At 32.4% G+C, this 16,125-nt stretch overlaps 1 protein-coding gene across 1 annotated transcript in view; it reads right to left on the bottom strand.

Annotated features, from left to right (window-relative positions):
* Positions 1 to 2,342: 2,342 nt before the first annotated feature.
* The window catches only part of LOC106882877 (furin), a 198,667-nt gene continuing 184,884 nt past the window's right edge, over positions 2,343 to 16,125 (bottom strand). The window contains exons 14-15 of the mRNA XM_052967339.1: positions 6,687 to 7,067; positions 2,343 to 5,826 (exon numbers count right to left, since the gene is read on the bottom strand). Coding sequence (XP_052823299.1) covers positions 5,735 to 5,826; positions 6,687 to 7,067 — 473 coding nt within the window. The 3' untranslated portion in view covers positions 2,343 to 5,734. The remainder of the gene's footprint in view (positions 5,827 to 6,686; positions 7,068 to 16,125) is intronic.

Below are 16,125 nucleotides of genomic sequence, written 5' to 3'. Positions count from 1 at the left end.
GAATAGTATTATTATTAGAGGAGTGATAATGAGATTGGTGTTAAGATGATGTGAGGTGGGGAAAGCTTGTTTGGGACAGACTGGGTGCAGAGCAGGGCCCAGTGCATGATTAGACATAAACATATTGCTTTTATGACCTCACTATCACTGTGATAGACAGGTTTTATTAAGCACAGTAAAATGCCAATCATCTTGGTCACTTGTCATCTCCAATATGAGGCTCAACATCTTGAGATCAGCCCTCACTATTTCATCCCATGCTTTGCTGGGTTACTTTCTTCAGCAAGTTCCATCCGCTTTAAGCAATCAACATTTTTTTTTATACAGCTTTTCATCATCCATATTACATTGCATGGTCATATCAGTGTAATCTCTCTTGTACACTACATGTGATTCTTCTCATGCTCATTTTTCTCTCAACACATTTGCACCTTATCATACATGTATATTGATGTTGCACTGCCATCAAAGCATACTAGCTTCTTTTCTTTCTAGCCTTTGCATGTACTCTGTATTTACAGCCCACATTTCATTAGTATGTAGCATTGCTGTTTGTACACAAGTGTCATTTTACATTCTGCATTTTACCCTGAGGGAAAGGCCTTTTGTTACCAACAGTGACGATAACTCACCAAACTTTCTCTAGCTGGTTTATATTCTAGTAACTATACTTTCAGAACATACTCCTCCACTGCTAATTAGGTCACCTAAGTAGAAAAAAAAAACTACCTATACTCCTAAGGGATCTCGAGTATTTGAGAGAATCTGTTTCACTTCTTTTTATTGCTCTGGCACACCTGTCACATATGAAGTCTACTTTCTCTGTTAAGCTTCCTGTGATTCCACTGTACCACTTGTGTGTCTATAGTTTGCATTGTACATATCAAGCAGGGCCATTTTCTTCAATAGTCCTGTTTTCCTGCTTGCTAGAAGTTTGGATTCTGCTCCATTAACTTGAAAACCCTTTGATTCCGGGTTTCGCTACCCCACCTGGAATTTCTTTTCTAGTTCTATTCCAGATTCTGCTTTACAAACGAGGTCACCAGCATATGATAGTTGCTACACCAGTCATTGTGTATGGCCCCTTCCTGTACAACCTGATTTACATGATTAACTAGGATATATTTTACTCTGCCAGATATTTTAAACATCTCAGTGATGAATCAGGAGCATTCCCTGCCTTTATATTCTTAATTGCTTTATCTTTCATTCTGCTGTCAACTAAAATAGCTAGTTCCTTTATTTGGTTCATGTTGGGAAAACCCTCTTCCTCTCATACATTCTCCATCCATATTTAGTAATCATTCATAGTAGTACTTCCATTCCATGTCCCTTTCTTTTTAGAATCACTAAGTGCAAGTGTACCTTTATCCATATGCACATATTTCTTACCTTCCTCTCATTTTTCTCTGATACAGTTTTACAACCCAGAACACCTTACACATCTGATCTTCATGCTGTAGAACATTGGTAAATCTCTTCTTTTTGCAGTGTAAACCTGACACCTAGCTTCTCTTCTGGCTACCTGGTATAATTTTCTGCTGCCTCCATTTTTGCCAGTCTTTTCACTTTTTTACCTCAGTCTCCTTCACTGTTCCACAACCACCACCACATCACCATCAGTTTAGTTAGGACTTATCACCAACCATAAATTTAGTCTGTGGCCCTCAATAGGTTGTCCCATAGGAGCTTCCAGTTGTCTTCTATATGTGTCTATCTCAATTTCTTTTTGTCAAATGCTTCCATTAGAATATCTTGAAATTTCTAACTGTGCTGGATTTTGAAGCTTCCATATCTTTTTTCTAGAGACTGGGTTTTGTCTGTCGGTCCTTCTCGCTCTGAAGTCACAAACCACTAACTAATATTTGGTTGTACATTCTTCACCCACAAAGGACTTTGCAATTCACAAGAGTCTGTCTATCTTGTTTCCTAGTGAGAATGTAGTCAATCTGGTTCGTGTGCCCATCAGATTGATAGGTGATCAGGTGGCTGGCTTGCTAGTTTTCTGAAGTTAATATTGCAGATCAAGAAATCATTGCATCATAGAATTCCAGCAGGCTTTGTCCCTTTGCATTACTAGAACTAAAGCTGTAACCTCCATGTTTGCCCTAAAATTGACCAGGATGCTGCCTAACATGTCTATTGAAGTCATCAGTCACAATAATAATGTTATCATTTGTCATTGAGGTAATCTGCAAATGGGCCTTTATAAAATTAATCCTTCTGTTAATACAGTCAAGATTGTGTTCATGCACACTTTCCACCGTGGATTAGATAATGCTGACCACATCCAAATAATCGATAAGGAAAAATTAAATAAATGAAGCAAAACCAAGAAAATGTTTCTTTTTAAAAATGTATTTTTATTGAGATCATCAGTTTGTTTGTACAAATGGTATTTAGTAGGTGGAATGATATTGAAAAGTAATCTTTAATGCTGGGTGACAATGGTTTAGTTGTACGTGTCAATGCAGTCCCTGAGACAGCAGAAACAGCCAAAATTAGAATGATAGAAATGATGCAAAGTCATGCCACACTTAACCCATTACCATTTTCTCACACAGCCAGCATAGAAAAAGCAGACTTAGAATCAAAATTAGGAAGTTGTATTACAAAAGCTAAAATATAAAAACAAAGACTAGAAAAAAATATTTACTCAAATTGTACAAAATATATTGAGCTTTCATATAGTGGGTAACCCAATGTAACTCAGTTACCAAACTAGGCTAAACAAGTCCTCCTTGAAAGGAACAAGAAGTCTTTAAGATAGCTTAAATGCCAGATATGAAAACATGGGATATGTAGACAAAGAATAATTTTCTGTAAGAATCAGTATGAAAATATAACAAGATATTTCCAGGAACTTTTATACAACACTTAAGGTGGATGACTTAATATAGTCAGATGGAAGATTCCTTAGATTTTAGGATGGATGGCTAAATATCCAATGGAAATTCAGCTTTGAGAAATTTGTAAATGTATAAACATTGTTATACATTGTAAACAGGCACTGCCTTAAATTAGGAGGAGGAGGACTTCAAATGCAGTCATTTTTGTGAAATCATTTTAAGCAGATTTTTTTTTTTAAATGGAAGTTTTCTAAAATAACTTTTTTTAAATTTTTCCATACACATTTTTAAAAGAGCATTTACACAGTTGCAACTGAGAATTCAGAAATATTCTATCTTTCTGAAGAATAAAACTAGTTTGACGACAACTGTGTATTGTGTTATTGTAAGGAATGGAAGAGCCAAATTGTACTAAATTACTAGCCAGAGAGATTCATTAAAAAAAAAATGTGTATTACATCTTTTTGTAACTCACAACCTTAAACAGAATGCATTCATAAAAAGATAGTACGATTTCAGTAAAGTACAAAACTCTAAAGAATTTTCTTTCCATTTTAAGAATAAATTCTTTTACTTATAGACATTTTTTCTGGATTATTATTCCCACATTTTTCATTATCTAGTAGAAGTTTGAATGAATAGTAGGCTTTGTCACACATATTCAGTTCTCCAGGTTTTTATGCATTTAATATAATTAACAGGAATACTAATGACAGCTGAGAATCTGCCAAGAAATACTTCAGCCAATTCTTTCTCCCCAGAACTGCAGTTCTCACTTTTTCTCTACAGGCATCAACATGTAGAAGTTCAAACAAAACATCACCTACATCAACCACATTATCTGGAAATGGTAGAGGGGTCTATGGCTGTTGTAATCTTCCTTGGACTTTAAAAAAATCATGGTGCTAATTTATGTTTTCGTATTAATGTAGCTCTATATAAACAAAATTTATTCATATATCATCTATTACTTCTGATTACCAACTTTTAGAATCTATAATGAAAAATTTACTTCAATAATTTCATTTAATTTTCTAATCCTTCCACTTCCTGAAGGCCTCTGGAGGGATTTTCTGAATCAATGAAACACCACTATTTAAAAATGAAGACTATATTCAATAATACTGATTGTGATTAGACACTAAGCTAGTTTGTCTAAAAGCAGGTTTTATAACCAATTGAATCAATTCCAATATAATATCAATACTTATTTAAAAATCATGGACAGATAAAAGGCTGAGCCATCCTGCACAGTATTTGAAAACAGGGGGCCCCAAAAAGAAATTACTAAAATTAGTTCTAGTCTAGCACTCTAAGGTTTCTGCCAATCCTAGTAATGTACAAAACAGTAAAAATAATCCAAAATGAAACAACTATATTATAATAAAGTTATCCTTTGAAGTCTAGGGATTATCTGTAGGAAGCAGAATTAAGGATTCCTCTTCTGGTTTTCTCTCCATATTGTTTCTTTCCAACATATGTAGGTTGGAATTAAAGAATACATAATCTTAATTGTATCAAGTAATTTCTATTTTCAATTACAATGCCTTCACATTATACAAATCTTAATTTTTTATATGTCCCATTAGCCCTTTATTTTAAAAAGAACTGAAATACTCGATCCCAATTTGTTTATATTGTTAACATGAAGGCTAAGTGCTTTAAGTTATCTGCAATCTAATTTTTCCATAGGTTTTTCTTTTTTTTTTTTAGTGTCTCTACTATGTAGCAAGTGACTAATATTTTATCAAGTGAATAGTATTTTACCACTCAATTCTTACTAAGATTATCTCTATATGATTATTATATCACAAATCTACTGCGACAAAAGGAGTATCTCAATGATTTTAATTTCCTAAATTTCATTTAATCAATCCATTTTCTGGCTCACATTTGAAGATCCATCATAACATTTTCATCTCACTTTTTTCAAAAAGATATAATCGATCATACAGCTTCCCTTTTAAAAATTTGAAATATTTTGGCGTTTGGATTCTGATTGAAGTCATCAATCAAGAATGAATGCAAAGGGCCTATGTGAACTATGTCTCCCTCTGTATTTATTCTCTGTAAAGATTATTACTCCTAAACATCAGACTATTCTGTATTGGACACAGCTTTATGATGAAGTTTGAAAGCTTGATTTAACATACAAGAGTAAATGGATGCATCTGAATTGAGAGCTTTTCCCCAGCCTGCCTGGACTAGCACATCTCATCCAGGGATATAATTTAGAGTAAGCCCAAGCTTAACCATACCTTACACATAGCTGATCTTGATCATGCTTTTACGCACAACATAGCAATAATTTAGAATACAATATGCTATATTCTTCATATAGACTTGGCAATACTATCAATTGAAAGCAACTTTAACATTAGTAATTGGCTTAATTATTAATATTACATGAATTTTTTCTTTCTTTTTTTTCCTCCCCAAATATAAATATCAGTTGAATTTCCTAATTTCACAGGAAATTTAGTTTTAAGTGCATTTACACTAATTGGCTTTTGTTCATTTCTAGAATGTATGTGTATGTGTTACTGCACACACACATACACACACACACACATCTCTCGTTGCTTTAGGTGTTGTGTGTTTGTGTGTGATCATGAAAGAGACAGAGATTGCTAACGTATTAAGGTATGACAAAGCTGTCAAATAACAACATTATAAGATTCCAAGATGGTTATGTATTGTCATCTTGAGACTTAGACATTTACCAATGTTTTGGCATTTAAATTCCCCACCCAAAATTTGACTGAGAATGGACAACGATTCAATATGGCAGGCTAGTAAGAGTATTCCTTGGAGTTATGCCTACAAGAGACCAAAATCTTCATTTGGCCAATTTGATGAGGAAGTAATTTGATATTTCAGAGAGCTCAAAAGCCTTGTTCCACAGGTTGGTGAGAATGGTTACATGTTGACCAAGTATTCTGGAGTGGTGATGGTGGAGCTGGTGGCATAGACATTTCTGTTAAAGGCAGAACAAAAAAAATTGAAAATTATTTTAATGAAATAAAAAACAGTTTAGTCATTTAAATAAATTACACACACCTAATGAAATAAAAAATGTAAAATTTGCTTCTCTCAGCAGATTCATTTTATTTAACCAAATCTAAAATCTTTGAAGAAAGATTAATACTCAGTTCAGTACACTTCTTGGACACATTGTCATTATTGCATCCTGGGACCACCAAGTGTTTTAGTTCTTACAGCATACACCCTCATCCAGGCAACCCTGACCTAGACTGATCAAGCTTAGGCCTGTGTCTGAGAGGAATTCCATTGAACATATTGTTCATTGTTTTTCAACAAGAACCATTTAGATACTTTCTCAGCAGCTTCTATGTTATTATTGATGGCTCTTCTGCTGCTCATTCCTATATTGTCTAGAGTTCCACTGGCCTCACTCAGAATACAACCTGTGAACCCTGCCAAACTCTACTGCCAAACACCTCCACTTATTCTTGTGGCAGTCCTTCACTAATGCTTGGTACTCAGTTCCCTTTCTCCCTTGTGCCTCCTCCACCCTTCCTTGCTAGGGCACTGTTAACTCCAACAGAAGTTTTGGCATAGAAATTAAGGAAAGAAATAAACAAAAAATAAAGCTAATCTTGCATTTTGATTAGCACTGGGCATAAATTTTCTTTTAATCAATTGGACCAGAAATTAAACTCCTTAAATGAAGTCAAATGAGACAAATTTAAAATCCTGGTTGAAGCCAGTTTATGTATGCAGATAATAGCCTAGCCATAAGGACATAGAAAATCAAATCATTAGTAGCCTTGTGTGAATGTAAGGAACCTAGATGAAGTAAAATAGGTTAATTACCTTGAGATGGTTGTTGATCAATACTTTGCTTCTCTTGTTGCTTTAGGTATTGTGGGCACAACCTAAACGCACAATAAAAGACAAAGAGCATGACAACAATTGATGCAAACCAAATGAGGAATTTATAAGGACTCATAGATTCAATGAATTCTTTTGGAATGCACTGTCTGCTTTCTAGAATATAATCAGGATTACATTCGAAGCAATCAGTATTCCTTCCTCCTTTGCATTTATTGCATGCTGGGTGACACTTGCGACACGTAGCGACTGTTTTATTTGAATTGCCATTATGTGATGAAACAATTTCAACGTAACCGTAATACTGTACTGGGCAGGTGGCAACACATTTGCTACCCAACTTATAGAACCCCACACGACATTCTGAAAAGAAACAGCAAAAAATTAATATAACTGAAGTATTCATAATAATATGCATGTATAAATTTAATTGGAGCACAACTTTTAAAACAAATATACTAAGATTTCAAATGAATTTTTCATAAGGTAGTAAGTTATAAATGAGAAGTTATTAGATAGTAATAAAACTGTAAAGTCTACATCATATTTTTACTCAATGCTAGAAATTATTAACAATATGGAAAAATTAGTCACATCTTGCTAGATTTGTAAATGTAATATTGTAATAGAATAGAATAAAATTATGTAGCAATGATAAAATTTGTAAAAATAAATACAGTTGATAATAAATGTAATAACCAACACAGAGGTTTGTCGTGCAAAATAAAAAAAATAAAAAAATTAAAGCTATTTAAGGGCAGTATTATACATGCTTATTGAATATAGTCAAAACATGCTTTAGTAATATAGATGTTTAGGTTTTACAAGTAGTGTTTCAAATATTAATATAATGGAAAAGATGAACTTGACGAAATATTTATTAAGGTTTATAAGAATTTGTTATAATATTCTTAAAAAAAAAAGAAAAGAAAAAACGGAATGAACTCATAAATCCCACTGACTAACAGAAGAAGAAAATTGGAGGAAACTACTGAAGAACTTTATTTATTGTAAGCAGTATAGTAGAGTGATAAGCTTTTAACAGAGGAGTCTGCAATCAGATAAAAATTCATTTCTCCTAAAGTTGAAAAAACTATAGGGAAAGGCAAGGCACAAATCTCATTAGATTTTAACTCTTCTGATATTAATCTGCTTGAAACTGCCCCTAGTTCTATTATACAAATCCTCTTTTTAAAGTCATCTATATTAAAGCATTCAATCAAAATTTGTTGTTAAGGTTGATAATGACAAAGTTGTTTTACTATATTTTTCAGTATTTTCAAAATTAATCGAAACAAAAGCCATATAATTTCAACAGAAATATGGTAACAAGAGGGTTAGTAGATCACAAACAATTATAAAAAAATGATTGGTATGATAAATGACTTGATATTTCTGTGTAGTTGTTAGTATGTATAATATGGGATAGAGACCTTAATACAAACTATGGAGAGAGTTATAATTGCTGAATTAATACAGCTCTCCCTGTGGGAAGAGAGCTGTGTGTGTGCGTCAAGCTAATCCATTCCATATGTACCGTTTTCTGTTATTTGTTAGTTTTAATGTTCTATTTTCAATGTTCGATTTGACTATATATATATTTGTGTGTGTGTATTACATATAATGTACACATATATATACACACATTAGGTGCAGGCATAGTTGTGTGGTTAAGAAGTTCACTTCTTGGCACCTTGGGCAAAAGTCTTCTGCTACAGTCCAAAGCCTTGGTTTTGGTAGACAGAAACTGAAAGAAGCCTTTCATGTATGTGTGTGTACATGTATATATGTGCATGTGTGTTTATGTCTCCTTTCCCTGATACCTTGTGATAGTTGTAAAGGCACATCATCATCATATGAATAATGTCCTTTGTTTCTAATCTTTTTTTAAAAATCATGTCCAGGTACAGAGAAACATTACCTTACTTGAAAACAAGTGGTATGTTTCACAAGACCATACTAAGAATCACTGTTATCCATTAGCTTTTGGTAGATCCTCAATTTTGTGCTGTGTGCCCACCAATAATAATTGAGTAGTCTTTGTCTGCTACTAGGATGTGGAAACCTCCAAGATATAACAAGCAGTGGCCAGTAAAGCCTTCACTGCTTTGAGCAGTTATAACAGAAACAGGTACACTATGTCCATAGATCTTCTCTTTGGTCTTATGCTCACACCATGAGATATTTTGATATCTCACTGGTGTATACTTGGTGTACATATGATCAAGCAGTGTTGAGGTTTCTTGTTTATAGTCCAGGTTTGAACTTCATGAGAGGACTACTTTCTATAGGAAGTTTTCTTTTGACTATCAGCAACATAGGACCTAAGGTCCATGAAGCCACTAAGCTCCTTAAGTTGTGTGCTATTGTTGACACTTAAGTTCTGATTTCAGGTGCATCCATTTCCAGTCTACCATGAAAAACATGTCTTTCCATGCTTCAAAGATTCTTCCACATTAATTAGCAGTTATGAGACTAAATTTATAATACTGTATAAATAATACACCCACTCTATTACCTGAGTAGGTGTATTATGCTTGCTTTTTTGCTGACTAATGAAAAGTATAGGGCAACACTAGTGTACACATACAACATATATATTCATTATGTCAAAGTTGACAGTCTGCTCTGAACTTCACCCTTAGTTTTTCATTTCACACACTTGTACTCCATCATTTATGCACGTCTAGTTTAGCATGCTAACTTCATTCCTTTCTAGTATTTGTATGCCCTCTGTACTCAGAGTCCATTTCTGTCTACCATGTAACATTTGTTGTTCTTAGACAAACATCATACAGTCTATTGTTCACCTTGAGAGAGTAAAATTGTGTTATCAACAGAAATAATAGCTCCCTGAACTATCTCCAGCTTCTTATTCTAGAAACTATACTTTCAAAACATTCTCCTCTATAGCAGAAATATCTACTACCTCTAGGTAATCCCTTGGGCATTCACAAAAATTTATTTCATATGTGCTGTTAGTATTTCTTGTGCATCTACCACATATAAAATCTGCTTTTTCTGTAAGCCTGCCTATGAATCCACTGCACTCCTTGTGTGTCTATAGTTTACAATGGGTAGACTATATGGAATTTCTACTTACTCTTCTCAGCATACTGAGCAAGGTCATTTCCCTGTCTGTTTTTTTCTTGCTAATACTTAAGTCTTTGCTAAGCAAACTCTGAGGCCCTTTGATTTCACTCCTAGAATTTTCCTTCTAACTGTACTACATATTCAGCTGTAAGAATAAGGTCATCAACATATAGGCATTACCATATATGTGTGTTATACATACACACACAATAAAAATATTACCTACAGGTCTAGAAATAGGCAAGTTTTGTTTCGACCACCTTTTCTAGGTCTTTTGTGATTATCAGGTGAGCAGTGCTATTCCTGGAAAGGACTACTCAGTCAACTCAAGTAGCTGAACAACAGCCTTCATGCAGGCTTGCAATTAACATATTTCCAGTTGGTCAAGCCTGTATATTTCACAGCTCCTTATTACCACAAAACTTTTTCCATAGTGTTTTCCAAGAAATTCCTCAGTATCAAATTATTTAAAGTGAGTAAAGAATGTACAGAGCTGCACTCACTTTTTAGATTTAATAACTTTTTCCTCTGGTAGCTCAGTACTGGCTGGGAAGACTAGGAGTGGAATGATCCCCAGAGTATGCTTTGGTTTATCGCTTGACCAAAATAAGATTATTATTAATCTCTGTTATCGTGAGTACAATTTCTTCTGACAATCGACACTAAATGTGTGTGTGAGTGTGTGGGCTTACACACATACACAATTTTGTTTTTTGAAGGAAAAGCATACTGTCAAGTTTCTGAAAAAAAAAAATCGCAAGAGAAAAAGATATTGTAAACTATGTGGTAGTGTCTCAACATGGCTACAACCTGGTGGGTGGAGTTAGTAAAAGGTAGCTGTTTTGGAAGAGTGTATAAGGAACTTACAAGGGTTCAATAAGATTAGTATAGAACAAAAGTAATAACAAATGGAATATGCTAAGGTCAACAAGTCAAGCTGAAGAACATATTACATAAACTAAATAAACCTATGTTTCTAAATAGACTTAAGACTGATTCTAAATTAAGAAGAAACCATAGCCCTGCACTTTCTTATTTCTAAGATAATTTCCTTCTTGAAATACAATAGTTATAATACCAATGGCTATATTAAGCCTATTTTGTGAATCTTCTAAAAAAATTTAACTATTTCATATGAAATAATATTTCTATAGCACGTTAAAGTACACTGTATTTTAGTGCATTTCTGTTTAACTTGATTCTGTATGCTAACTATTTTAAATCCTTTCAAAGACTAGCCTTCTTAATTTTCTTATGAACATAACAAAAATTATTAGAAATATTTTTTGGGCCCCCAAAATATTTTTATACAACATTTCACAAAAATTTCAGACTTCAAATCATAAAAATTCATCTTCTACAATATAATAAATTCATAAATTATAATAAAGAATTCTTAAATGGTAAAAAAAAAAAAAAAAAAAATCAGTCACAGTAAATATAAATATTCACAATCTAAAATAACTGGCTAGTCACTGATAAAAATTTAGCACATGAATTCTGTAATTTCTTTTTCATCAATTCAAAATGCTAAAAAAATTTCAAAGCAAAAAATATTTTTTTTCATTTTAAAATCCATTTGTGAAATGAGATTAGCAACAATATAAAAATGAATAAAATTCCCAGAACTATGAAGAACTGACTAGAATGTTAGAAATAACCAATACAGTTATGATGTTTAACAATTGTTTTTAGACTCATTGTATGTTACATTCTAATTGAATAATCTGCAAGTACATGTTTGTTTATTAACTCAATCTATAACATTATAAAAATATCAAAAATACATTCTAAAGATAAATATATCTTAATCTTTTCACAATTAAGAAAGCTTCAAATAAACAATAATTCACATTTAAGATGTGATTGTACAAGTCACTAAGAGAGATGAAGAAGGGGATGAGAGAAGAAGTGAAGATATTAACATGAAATTGTGATTATAGTAACTGACACTTGAGTAGTATCTATAATACTGACCACGGTCATAAACAAAAAGCAGACACCTAGTTTCACAAAAGTTAATAACCAACAGGTACTACTGTATATAAATAGAACATGATAACTTTGGTTCTTCTAATAAGATTAATGATACCTGATTGGTAATTAATAATCACCATAATGTGGTACTATTTATTTTTTATATAAAAAGAAAACTCTTTGTAATTGGCACTGAATTACAGGAGGAAACAGAGGTAGTAAAACAACGATGTTAAATGGAATATCATGCACTAAGAAGCATTTCCTATAGGAAATCTATTAAACTATAACTGAGACACAGGGAAAATGGGGGGCAGGGGGACATGCTGCTTGGAAGATAACAAACATTACTATCTGGTGGGGGTTTGGTTTACTTGAATTAATAGTAACAATAGTAGTAATAGGCACATGCTGCACCAGCACGCATCATAGCACATAGATAAGTAGTCCAGCCACACTCACCCTGGTGATGTCTGCAAGCTTCTCAGTATGGAAAATGCACAGACACTAGAGCTGGTTATTGGATGAATGGCCATCTGACTGGCTGGCTGATGTCAATTTGGAAAGGAATTATTGAGTAGCAGCACTTATTTGGAAGTTGTCTAACAGACACCAAACCACTACAGTTGCTTCAGACATTGGTCCATGGCAACAAACTGCATTCTGTAAGAAGTCACTACTTAGACAGAGTTTAATCATAGTAACAATATCACAGTGATTTGAACTCATTGCATCAAACAATATATTAACTTAAATAAAGGAAACAAATAATTGAATTTGAGAGGTGGTGGTAGTGGGGGGGGAATTAAAATGAAAATATAAGCCAGAGCAGAAGCAGATATATACAAACAGAAAAAAAAAGAAGAAAAATGAACAGCCTAGTGCAGGAGCTAAGGGTATGGCATGTGGAAGAGCTGGGAAAGCTATTATTGAATGATAGATAGACTGCTGGTGTATTGAGTGAAACTCCAACAGAGATTATCTAAAAGTCTAGAATATATTTCAATTGATGGAACAATCTCTGTGAATAAGAAATGGATACAGAAAATTTACATCTAAAGGAAAAAATTACAAACCTAATAATTCTATCTATTATAGGCACAAGGCCTGAAACTTTGCGGGAGGGGGCTAGTTGATTATGTCATCCCCAGTGCTCAACTGGTACTTATTTCATTGATCTCAAAAGGATGAAAGGCACAGTTGATCTCAGCAGAATTTTAACTCAGAACATAAAGACAGATGAAATGCTACTAAAGATTTTGTTCACATGCTAACGATTCTGCCAGCTGGCAACCAATTACAAATCTAATAATGAGTTTTGTCTGTTGACAGGAAATTAGCAACTATGACAAGTAAAAATTATCTTTTAATTTCTCATATTAGACTGAAATCAATCACCTGATAAGAATTTGAATTATCAGGACAACCTGGGGTGATTAGTTTACAGTATACAATAAATAAAGGTGCTATAAAAATTAAGTGAGAATAGCAAGAAAGTTATTTAAAAGAGTAGAGTGAATTTTGTGTGAAAGAGTATTTTTCTTTTAATTATAAATAAAGGCGTATTGAATATTGAAGGGAAACAACTCGATATTTCTGGTGTATCTGTGCACGATAATTAAAAGCTGTTTACTTTTGTTAAAAATTTGTATAGTCTATATTTTGCAATAGATGCATTGTCAATTAACAACAATAGATGTGTGTAACAGGTTTCAGAGACTTCTGTCTGGCTAAATTCCACAAGAGTAGTAATAATACATAACTCAATGTAGCAAAATTAAATTAAAATAACACAGCAAAATAAAGACTCATTGAATTATAATTGGCAGTTAATGACTAAAGCAAATAAAACAAAAAAATAAGCAAAACAAATATAGAAACTATAAATAAGTTGAAAAATAGCAAAAGTGTTTAATGAGAAAATGAATGTTTAGGAAAAAATTGAAGTTTTGAAACATTTTAATAAGGATTAAAAATATACTGAAAATATTACCAAGATAAAAATATTGAGTGATCAAAATTTAATTAAATAAAATGATTTTGTAAGTTAAAAAACAAAACAAACTGAATTAGAAAAATAACACATTTGTAGTAAGAAGTTCAGCTTTAGTTAATATGAAAGAAAACTGGACAAAAAAGTGCAAATGTATTTAGAATTTAGGAAAATAACAGAACATTGGAATATATATATCATTGATATGAAATTTCCAGCTCTTTTAGATATTATTTATACTGCAGCAATATTTCTAAAGACAAAATATTATTACAACAATATATATCTAAAAAAAAAAAAATAATAATTTACCAGTTCATGTTTTATGAATCACTGAAAATCAATGAAACAAATATTAAACAGTTAAAGAAAAAAAAAAGACAAGTATCATTATATGCCATAGGATTTACACCAAACCAGTTTAGTTTACATTTTCTATGTTGTAAGTAAGTATATCTTTTGTAAATATGCACCCTGAAATCTTCAAACAATAATTTATTCTGACCACAAATAAAACCAGTTGTACTTTAAATAGTTTATTTATGTCATATCTCTAGTTGAACATCTATTAACCTTTTTGATATCAAACCATCTGGTTCTGTGATACAAAACCACCTGTTTAAAATGTTTGTTTAAATTAAAACTGCCCTTTATTACTTTAATGGCAAATTCTTGATAATTTTCAAAAGTAATTCAAAATCATAGACAGTATATTTTATTAGAAACATTGTAATGAAAGGACATACCAGCAATTATTATGAGTCAGATGATGAACAAATTTCAAATGAAAACAGTGTGATGCTGCTGATGAATAAACATTGTATCTAATAATATTTTACAAACACGATTATTAACAAATAATTTGGTGTTGAAAACAAGAATATTAGCAAATAAGCTGGTATTCAAAACTAAAAATTAACCTTAAATTCGAGGTTTTCGTAAAATACTAAATATGATATTTGGATCTTGATCATTATCATCATTGTTTAACATCCACTCTTCTGAGCTTGCATAGGTCAGATAGAATTCCCTGAAGTAGATTTTCTGCAGTTGGTTGCTCTTTCTGTTGCCAACACTCTCTTGTCTCTAAGTAAGGTAATATTTATACCCTAATCCTTTGAATATGAACAGTACAATGGCAAGATATATTTTCATGGAAGATGGACTGGCTCCTGTGCAAGGTGGTACGTAAAAAACACCATTTTGAGCGTGGCCATTGCCAGTACCACATGACTGGCCCTCGTGCAGGTGGCACGTAAAAGCACCCACTACACTCTCAGAGTGGTTGACGTTAGGAAGGGCATCCAGCTGTAGAAACTCTGCCAAATCAGATTGGAGCCTAGTTCAGCCATCCGGTTCACCAGTCCTCAGTCAAATCGTCCAACCCATGCTAGCATGGAAAGCGGACGTTAAACGATGATGATGATGATGATGATTGCAGATGAAAAACACTGCTTGTATGACAGTGATGTTTGTTAATTATTGCATGATGTCAAGACGAACATACACACAATATAAGTTTCCACTATAAATCAGTAGTTTAAATTATACACTGGGCATGAGTTCAAATTGGGACGCATTTTTTTAAGCCTCAAAAATTGTCATATATTCGTAATATATATGAAAATAGTTCGTTATTCAGAGAATATAATTTTTACTAACCATATGAATTTAGAGAACCAGTAATAAATTTTCATTTCTAAAATGTTAAGCAGATAAAAGAGAAACTGGATCGTATAATACTCCATTACAGGTAATTTCCCTAAGTTCTGATACTTATTCATGAGAACTAGGTGAAGCAAAACAAATAAGAGTTGTACACACAAATGTAGATTTGAATTCAATTCCAGCTTAAGCTCTGCAGTTGTCACACATTCTTAACACCTTAACTTTTGATTTTGTTCAGAGATTAAGAATTCAAAGCATTTTGATAGCAATTCTATTGTCTCTTATAGAATGAGTAAACTTACAGCAAACCAAGTTTTCTACATATCTAAATTATGATTAAGAACAATATTTTAAAATGAAATAGAAAGACACCTTTCTAGAATTAAGTAACCAACAAAAAACAAGATTAAAAACAAATGTCTTTTTATTCATGTCTTTTTCTTTTTCTTAAAAATATGAATAATGGTGTGTATACAGAATTAGACATTGTTGTCGAGCAGGTACAAGGCAACAACAGAATATGATCAATATTTCACAATGTTGAATTGACAAAAGCAGTAAAAGAGTAAAGTGTAGACATCATTAATGTCTGATAATGATAATACAGATAAACAAAAACAGCTAAACATTATTATTATTTTTTTTAAAAGAGGATTAAGAAATGAAAAAAAAAAAAAAAAAAAAAAAAAA

The sequence above is a fragment of the Octopus bimaculoides genome, chromosome 4 (assembly GCF_001194135.2).
Source record: "Octopus bimaculoides isolate UCB-OBI-ISO-001 chromosome 4, ASM119413v2, whole genome shotgun sequence".
NCBI classification, from domain to species: Eukaryota; Metazoa; Mollusca; class Cephalopoda; order Octopoda; family Octopodidae; genus Octopus; species Octopus bimaculoides.
The sequence above is the reverse complement of the archived record's forward strand: the minus strand, read 5'-3'. Positions and strand labels throughout refer to the sequence as shown.